The sequence below is a fragment of the Penaeus chinensis genome, chromosome 18 (assembly GCF_019202785.1).
Source record: "Penaeus chinensis breed Huanghai No. 1 chromosome 18, ASM1920278v2, whole genome shotgun sequence".
Taxonomy (NCBI): domain Eukaryota; kingdom Metazoa; phylum Arthropoda; class Malacostraca; order Decapoda; family Penaeidae; genus Penaeus; species Penaeus chinensis.
Genome location: NC_061836.1, coordinates 9,064,036 through 9,074,035, shown reverse-complemented (window position 1 = coordinate 9,074,035; position 10,000 = coordinate 9,064,036). Strand labels below are relative to the sequence as shown.

Here is a 10,000-nt window from a genome sequence, read left to right as displayed (position 1 = left end):
ATATATACATACATATATAATATATTTATATATATATATTTGTGAGCGGTTGTGTATGTATATGTATGTATACATGTATAAATGTATATATACATATATATGTATATTGTATGAGTGTATGTTTATATGTGTGTGTATATACATATTGTGTATATATAGTTATATTTATATATATGTATATATATTATATATATATGTGTATATATATTATATAAACATTTATTTATATATATTTATATTGTACATGTTTATTTATCTACATATATATAGTTGAGTATGCATATTGTTCTTCAACAGCCAATATTCCACTGTAGGATCTAGGCTTCTCTCAATTTAGTATTCAAAGGTCATTGAGCAGTACCACCCTTGCCTGATTGGATGCCCTTCCTAATCAACCGCGGTACAGCGAGCTGCCACTTATGCCACGGTGTTGACTTCCCCTACAACACCTGTGTTTGACTTCTCAAGGCGATATGTCGTTTTCTCGCCGTGAGATCAGGCACGAACTAATAGTAGGATCGTAGGCATTTCTACATATATATATATATATATATATATATATATATATATATGCATGTGTATGTATGTATGTATGTATAAGAAAAAGTAACATGGAACAAAATTATGAGCCTGATAAATCTACACTTGTATTAAGTGTTTTGCATAAAATGTAGAAAAATGAATGGCAAAACACCAACTCAGCATAACGATACAATGCTTCTCTCACTCTCTTTGAAATATCAATGTTGTCTAGCATGTACAATATAAATTTAGAGTTCAGTTTTTATAATTTTCTTTAATTGATATATTTAATGCAACAATTCAAACATTGCAATTGTGTAATGTATGTCTTAAGCAAGATAGTAATTGAATAAGTCTTTATTTTTATCTCCATTTTCCAATACTGTTAGCTTGCCAAGTACCTTTTTATGTCTAAAGTCTTTTTAGTTCGCGTATTCACCTTTTTACCCGTGTACATATTTTCTGAAATATTGATCTGATAATCATCAACAGGATTTGTTCATAAAAAGTCTGATGTAGAAATGTTGTACATAAATATCTCGTTAGATTATTAACTTCAAGCTCCACGTTTGGTTTTGTTCATTTATTTTTGATGGTAAGTTCGCGTGTGTTTTGATAACTTTCGGTCTGAGGAGATTTTAAAGAATAGCGCAGTTCTTAATTCGTAACAGAACAAGAGATGTACTTATATTAGTGTAGCACACTCTATGTGCACTTAGAGGAAACATGTTATGTATGCATCTGTGTTAGCCAAAATATGATTCAGTATTTTCTTCTAAATACATCGGATGGCTGTATATGTAATGGCTAACTTATCATGTATATGCATGAAAGAAACACTTTCAACATTATACTTAAATGTATGTATATGTGTGTGTATATATATGTAGGTGTGTATGACTTTATACATAAATGTATGTGTATATATCTATGCAAAGGAAACATAACTATTGATGTTCAATAATGCATACATATGTATAATATATGTTATATATTTCTTAAGTGTTTAATGTACGAAATACACGGAACAAAACATTTGTCTAATATCTTCACAGACTTTACTTTTCCTTTTCCTCTGACTGGTCAAAATCTCTTTAGAAGGCTGCAGCTATGGCGTGTATCATCAAAGCAGAAAGCCATGCTTCTACGTAACTCAATATCAGTGATCATATATATCGGTAAAGACTGGCTGTGAAGTAATTTATGTTAACTTTCAAGTAATAAATATTCGCTGCAAACTTCGTCCTTAAAGTCACTGTCAATTCGCTGATTCTGTATGGCAAACTTCTGCTTATTGTTATTAAAAGCTTGTGATAATGAAACACGAAATTTCTGTCCCATGGTAATCCATGAAGTTGACCTACCTATTTTGGTCATAGGTTCCCATTACTGAATAATTTCCAGTTGTCCTTAACTTTCTGTTATCCGAGACATAATGCGCCAATTTCTAAATATGTCGCATGGCTAATTGAAAACCTTTGCTATCAATGAAAATCCTGTGATTCAGGTTGCATACTCGGTGACGAACTATTTCTTTATTTCAGAAAATGTCATGACAAAAATACAGTAAAAACACTTGTCCCAGGAAGCGTCTGACTACTACTAATCCCATTACGCCAGCATGGCAGTATAAGAACCGGCCTGCAACGCTGCTTGGCACCAGCTTTCCTCCGACAATCTTCGGGACTTCACACACTCCTCCGAGTTCGCCAACAACCTCTTTAATGGTTAACGCTGTTAAGGTCTTCAAAAAGACTTCACCTAATGGTAATAAAACTTTTCATGTTTTCCTGTCTGTGCAATGGCATATGCCTTGGTAAATGTAGTTAAAAACGAGACAGTGGAACAATGATTCCATTTCTTCCCTCCAGGTAAGGTCACCGCGTATCTAAGTCGGCGGGACTTCGTGGACCACGTCACCCACACCTCCCCCGTGGACGGTGTGGTTGTAGTGGACCATGACTACCTGCGAGGAAGGAGGGTTTTCGCGCGCGTGGCGGTCACGTACCGCTACGGTCGCGAGGAGGATGAGGTCATGGGACTTCACTTCAGCAAGGAGCTCGAGCTCGTCAACACCGAGGTCGCTCCCCAAGCTGGAGACGTCCAGATGACCGACGTCCAGGAACGACTCATCAAGAAGCTGGGTGCCAACGCCTACCCCATCACCGTGAACCTTCCGGAGAACGCCCCCTGTTCCGTCTCCCTCGACGGCGGGAGTGAGGGTTCTGTATGTATACCTTTACCTATATGTTTTGTTTCTGCTTTTACTGAATACAAAAAGACATTTTCGTCTTCTGAAATAACATGTCACTGGCTGCTAAAACCATAACAAAGTTGGAATCAGATGTTTATCAAAACTCCCATTTGAAACAGACCCAGCCTCTTGGTGTGATCTACGATCTCAAGCTGTACGTTGCTGAACGCAAGGAGGAACGTCCTCACAAGCGAAACTCCGTCGGCTTTGCTGTCCGAAAGGTCCAGTACGCCTGTCCTGGCTCCGGCAACCGCCAGCCCCAGACCCTGGTCAGCAAGAACTTCACTCTTTCCCCAGGAAGGCTCAACCTTGAGGTCACTCTGCCTCGCGACGTCTACTTCCATGGACAGCCCATCGAGGCACAGCTTTCCGTCAACAATGTGTCCAAGAAGACCGTGAAGAACATCAAGGCTGAGGTTGTGCAGCACGTGGAGGTCACCATGACCAACACTCACTTCAGCCGAGTCGTGGCTTCACTCGAGTCTCGCGAAGGATGTCCCATCACCCCAGGATGCAACCTCACCAGGACCTTCTCCCTCAACCCTGTTGCCTCCGTCAACAAGCGACGCTTCGGCATCGCCCTCGACGGCCAAGTCAAGGACCAGGACGCCAACTTGGCATCCTCTACCTTGGTGGCAGAAGGTAAGAACGTCAACGACGCCTTGGGCATCGTCGTGTCGTACTCTGTTCGCGTGAAGCTGAACTGCGGCGCCATTGCCGGCGACCTGACTGCCGACCTTCCCTTCAAGCTGGTGCACCCCGATCCTGCCTCTGTCAAGGCTCCACTGCGCAAGACTCAGTCTGCCGATATCGAAGTCGAGGAATTTTCTCAGCTGCGCCGTGGTCAGTCCATTGCGGAGGACTAAGTGAACCAGGAGCTACAGGATGCTCGGGGATCAGCCAATCTTTGTCAACGAATTCGACTTTCAAGCATCAGTTTAATCGGAAGGGAAATTGCAGTTAAAAATTCGCACAGAATTAGACCTTTGCATCGTACAACACTGTCACTGACATTTAAGCTTCCTTTAAAGTTTTATATTCAGCATGCCTGTTTCATTCCTTGAGCATTTACATTTCATGGACAGTTCCATGAAAATACAATTAGGTATTTGCATAATATAATTCTGTTTTAAATGTTAGTTTTGTTATTGAGTATATGTATGCCAACATCATATATTGAGCATTTATAGTTTCAAGGCAACTTCCATGTAATAATCTTATTTTCAATTGAAACTGCAATAAAATTTGAAGTAAAATTGAAATGTCTCACGTACCTTATTCCTTAGATATATATGTGATTCGCATACAATACTGAATAAAAATTTAAAAATATGACTCAATGGAATTATATATTTCTTCACAAAATATACCAAAATGAGCGCAATTGGTTTAACATAAGGATTTATGTGTGCATTTAACTGTCATGAAATAAGTGTGTACCGTATAAAGTTCAGCATGTTCAGTTACTGCTTTTCACCAGATATATTTGTTTATACTAATAATCTATGTATATGTGCATGCCCGCTATATATATATATATATATATATATATATATATATATATATATATATATGTGTGTGTGTGTGTGTGTGTGTGTGTGTGTGTGTGAGTGTGTGTGTGTGTGTGTGCGTGTTTTATAGTCATACATCTATATACATGTGTTTGTGTGTCTGTATGCGTAGATATCCATGTGGACAGATCGATATTTAGATACACTTAACCGGATATGCATGTGTGCATTTAACTATCATGAAATGAGTGTTTACCGTATAAAGTTCAGCATGTTCAGTTACTGCTTTTCACCAGATATATTTGTTTATACTAATAATTTATGTATATGTGCATGCCCGCTATATATGTACCTTTTGTTCATCAATTTTCCGCAACACGCATCGCCATCTTCTTTTGTTTTCACTGGGAAGGTCGCACGCTTTTTGACAGGTTTGTCGGTAGAGGGTTTCATGACGACCAGGTTGACGCCGATTTGCTTCTTGGGTTTGTCCAGCGTTTGTTATTTCGATGAAGTTATTATGACAAATCCGTGGATATATAATTGATATATGAATTATATGCAAGTACTGTCTGATAATATGCACCAAACGTTGAATAAATCAGTGAAGATAAAGTTTAGAAATCGATGTTTTATTTATGACGTTGAAAAGTTTGCGACATGATTGGCATAGACTATCCCTGTCATTCATAGATGCTGTCATAGTTTTCTTTTTTTGTATCATTTGATTTGCTGGAGTTTATTGTATGCCAAAAGCATATGCTCATCTAATATGTTGAAATAAACAAAAGCCTTTATATGATTCATTTAAGGTCATGACGAATTTTAGTGATAAAGTTGGACACCACAGTAACGTTAGATTCTGTTAAAAATGATACTTGTTTTATATGTAGGCATATGTGTGTGCGTGATTGTGTATGTTTAGAAAATACACTATAAATATTCACAAGGATAGGAAAACGGGTTAAGTTCTGCGTCACGGGTGAGGAGTCCCCACAAGTAAATATCATGGCGCCAAGCATTTATACACACAAGCATACACACCACACACACACAACACACACACGAACGCACACACATACGTATGTGCGTGTGTGTGTGTATATGTATATGTGTATATATAATATACATATATATAGTATATATATACATATAGATGTGTGTGTGTGTGTGTGTCTATGCATGCATATTTATATATACATATATATCTATGCATGTGTGAGGTGCAATTATGCATATGTGTGCGGATACATGATATGTATGCGCATCTAAGGATATATAGAGTTACAGATTATATGTACGTAAATATATTAATATGTGTACATAGTGAGAGCCAAGCTATGATTCACTGATTTCTTTCTAATACTTCAGATGACTATATCTGCAATGGCTATCAAGTTATGTGACCACATGACACAATCTTTGATTCCGTGTATGTATATCTATCTATCTATCTATATATATATATATATATAATGTGTTTGTAAATTCAAATATATATGTATATATAAATATATATATATACATATATATATATATATATATATATATATATATATATGCATATATAAATATATATAAATATAAATAGATATATATATATATATATGTATGTATGTGATTGTTAGTATATATTCGTAGTAAACACACATATATACACACTAATAGAGATATAAGAATATATATAAAGACAGATATGCACACACACACACGCACGCACGCACACACATACATACATACACACACACACACACACACACACACACACACACACACACACACATATATATATATATATATATATATTATATATATATATATCTACATACTCACACACATATATAAATATATGTGTGTGTGTGTATGTCACTCTCTCTTTATATATATATATATATATATATATATATATATATATATATATGTGTGTGTGTGTGTGTGTGTGTGTGTGTGTGTGTGTGTGTGTGTGTGTGTACATATATACATAAATACAGGTGTGTGTATATATATATATATATATATATATATATATATATATATATATACATATGTGTGTGTATATATATTTATACATAAATACATGTGTGTGTGTGTATATATATATATATATATATATATATATATATGTGTGTGTGTGTGTGTGTGTGTGTGTGTGTGTGTGTGTGAGTGTGTAGATATATAAAGACAGTGCCATACATAATCCTAAGAAGTGTATCGTACGCGATGCATTTATTTAGTATGTCCAAAAGTACCTGCTCTTGCATTTACCTTTTATTGTTACTAGTGATCACCTATAGCATGTTATGTAATGTTTTACCTAAAATTGATAATTTTAATATTATTTAATATTATTTCAAGAGTGGAATGCACATGATAGATTAAAGACGCAAAATCTAAGATATTTATATGACGGGAACGGAAATATGTGCTGTGAATTTCGTTTTTAAAGGTCACTTGTAATTCACCGATTCTGTGTTACATGATTTTTGGAAGCATATATAAATGATACCTTCATATCATATAGTAAAAAGTAATGATGGACCATCTATACCGATAGGCCTACTTGACCAACCGCATGAATGTATCTATAATGGCCAACTCCACATATATGTGTGGCAGAAATGCAAGAGGATAACCAGGACTAAAAATCCCTACAAGTAAAATCAGCCTAACTCCCAGGAAGTGTCCGTGCCTGACTACTACTAATCGCATTACGTCAGCGTGGCCGTATAAGAACCGCCCTCCAGCGCTGCTCGGCATCAGCTTCCCTCCGACAATCTTCGGGATTTAACTCACTCCTGTGAATCTACCAACAGCCAGTTTAATGGTTAACGCCGTTAAGGTCTTCAAGAAAACTTCACCTAATGGTAACCGATAAAGTTGCTGTAGTCTACGTGTGTAATGACTTGCGTCATTGTACCCGTATGTAAAAATGTAACAACAAACTAATAATCCTAATTTTCCAATCTAGGTAAGGTCACCGCGTATCTAAGTCGGCGGGACTTCGTGGACCACGTCACCCACACCTCCCCCGTGGACGGTGTGGTTGTTGTGGACCATGATTACCTGAGAGGAAGGAGGGTCTTCGCGCGCGTGGCGGTCACGTACCGCTACGGCCGCGAGGAGGATGAGGTCATGGGACTTCACTTCAGCAAAGAGCTCGAGCTCGTCAACACCGAGGTCGCTCCCCAAGCTGGAGACGTCCAGATGACCGACGTCCAGGAACGACTCATCAAGAAGCTGGGTGCCAACGCCTACCCCATCACCGTGAACCTTCCGGAGAACGCCCCCTGTTCCGTCTCCCTCGACGGCGGGAGTGAGGGTTCTGTATGTATTCCTTTACCTATATGTTTTTTTCTGCTTTTACTGAATATAAAAAGACTTTTCGTCTTCTGAATAACATGTCATTGGCTGTTAAAACGATAAAAAAAAAAGTTGGAATCAGATGTTTATCCGAACTCCCATTTGAAACAGACCCAGCCTCTTGGTGTGATCTACGATCTCAAGCTGTACGTTGCTGACCGCAAGGAGGAACGTCCTCACAAGCGGAACTCCGTCGGCTTTGCTGTCCGAAAGGTCCAGTACGCCTGCCCTGGCTCCGGCAACCGCCAGCCCCAGACCCTGGTCAGCAAGGGCTTCACTCTTTCCCCAGGAAGGCTCAACCTTGAGGTCACTCTGCCACGCGACGTCTACTTCCACGGACAGCCTATCGAGGCACAGCTTTCCGTCAACAATGTGTCCAAGAAGACCGTGAAGAACATCAAGGCTGAGGTTGTACAGCACGTGGAGGTCACCATGACCAACACTCACTTCAGCCGAGTCGTGGCTACACTCGAGTCTCGCGAAGGATGTCCCATCACCCCAGGATGCAACCTCACCAGGACCTTCTCCCTCAACCCTGTTGCCTCCGTCAACAAGCGACGCTTCGGCATCGCCCTCGACGGCCAAGTCAAGGACCAGGACGCCAACTTGGCATCCTCTACCTTGGTGGCAGAAGGTAAGAACGTCAACGACGCCTTGGGCATCGTCGTGTCGTACTCTGTCCGAGTGAAGCTGAACTGCGGCGCCATTGCCGGCGACCTGACTGCCGACCTTCCCTTCAAGCTGGTGCACCCCGATCCTGCCTCTGTCAAGGCTCCACTGCGCAAGACTCAGTCTGCCGATATCGAAGTCGAAGAATTTTCTAACTTGCGACGTGGTCAGTCCATTGCTGAGGAGTAAATTTGCCTTTAACTTCTAATCCAAAACGAGATCTGGCCTACGAATTTGTGAAGCAGCTGACGAAATTGCTCAAAGCTTTCAATTTTGTCAAAGGAAAAAAAAGTGTAATTCACCTATACTACCATTATAATTGACGATATCATGATTAATTAGACTATTGGCATTACATTGGATAATCATAACCAGATTAACAGAGAAGAAATAAAGTACACACCTGTCACTGTCTTTTCATAACCGCAGCCGCCTAACTAGTAATCAGAGTTAAATAATTGAAATGTTTATTTTTTAAACCGTGATTCGTTTATTCATAGATTTATTTATGCGCTTGCCTATACTTATAATAATCATATCAGTTCATATTCTGCGATTAAGAATAACATGTAAAGAAAACTTTAGCTGAAGTTCAGTAGAGATTAACAGGCGTTGGTAGGCTACACACCAATATAAATGGTGTACGAACTATCAGTGCTGGCATTAGATAGCTGCTGATATTGGCATCAAAATCCAACTGCCTAACTCACTCTCTGTATGTGCAATAAATTAATACAGAATTGGTTCGTAGGAGGAAGAATCTTATCAAAACCATAAGTAACTTGGGATTGAAAGATGGAATAAAAGAAATGTTAGGACAATGGCAATATTAGTAATACTTATGACTATTATATTTTGCCAAGTATATCGGTATCATTAGTCTTTGAATATTCATCTTACAAAAACGTTTTATTAAATACTTTATGAAAACTGTACAAATATATATCTTACAAACATACATACATGTATATTAGTCAAATCATGCATCGTAATACATTATATCAATTTTAATATCTGGATTATCTTGCCATGTGCCACTGAACGTTTTTGTTCACATGAATAACCTTTAACACTGTTTAATGTAGCAAAAATCTAAGTCATGGACTCATGAATTAAAATAAAACAATTCATTGACTAAACAGAAGTCAATTAAGCCATGGATATCCACCGATTCATTTAAAAAAGGGTGATAACTGGCAACCTGCTACTTCATTTGTCCAGAGAGATGAAGACACTTAATGTTTGCTGGTTAGATCGCCCCAAGAGAGTACACGTTTATTGCCAAAATAATGTTTAGCATTTGCAAATAAGTAATGCGTAATGCTTGGTATTGGGAAAGATGAAAATGTGAAGGTTACAGGCTTGAAGTGAAGGCGATAAAAACGATGTCTGGTAAACAGAAACAAATTTCCGTTTAAGACTATTAATTATTATTATTTTTTATAGTATAAGAGCTAGTAACATTATTGGTTGGGTCATTTTAAGCTTTATTTAATACACTGTTTTCTTGAGGAAAAGTTGTTCATTATGAGTGTCTTCTGATGACTTATAAATATAAATCTGACTATATTAACCTTGAAAACCAAGTCGTAACTGCCAGATTGCTAATGGTTAACTGAACACTTACCTGGAAGACTTGAACTTTATTTGAACGCGACTGGTAAGCAATTTATAGTTTAGTTGT

At 38.0% G+C, this 10,000-nt stretch overlaps 2 protein-coding genes across 2 annotated transcripts; both read left to right on the top strand.

The window, feature by feature from the left end:
* The first annotated feature begins 2,199 nt into the window (after window positions 1-2,199).
* Window positions 2,200-4,032, top strand: LOC125034796 (arrestin homolog). Its single transcript, XM_047626772.1, has 3 exons — window positions 2,200-2,289; window positions 2,394-2,749; window positions 2,896-4,032. The coding sequence occupies exons 1-3, from the start codon at window positions 2,247-2,249 to the stop codon at window positions 3,640-3,642; spliced, it is 1,146 nt and encodes a 381-aa protein (XP_047482728.1). The 5' UTR covers window positions 2,200-2,246; the 3' UTR covers window positions 3,643-4,032.
* A 3,023-nt stretch (window positions 4,033-7,055) lies between these two features.
* LOC125034795 (arrestin homolog) lies at window positions 7,056-8,723 on the top strand. Its single transcript, XM_047626771.1, has 3 exons — window positions 7,056-7,151; window positions 7,256-7,611; window positions 7,759-8,723. Exons 1-3 carry the CDS (start codon window positions 7,109-7,111, stop codon window positions 8,503-8,505), a joined length of 1,146 nt encoding a protein of 381 aa, XP_047482727.1. The 5' UTR covers window positions 7,056-7,108; the 3' UTR covers window positions 8,506-8,723.
* Window positions 8,724-10,000: the final 1,277 nt, after the last annotated feature.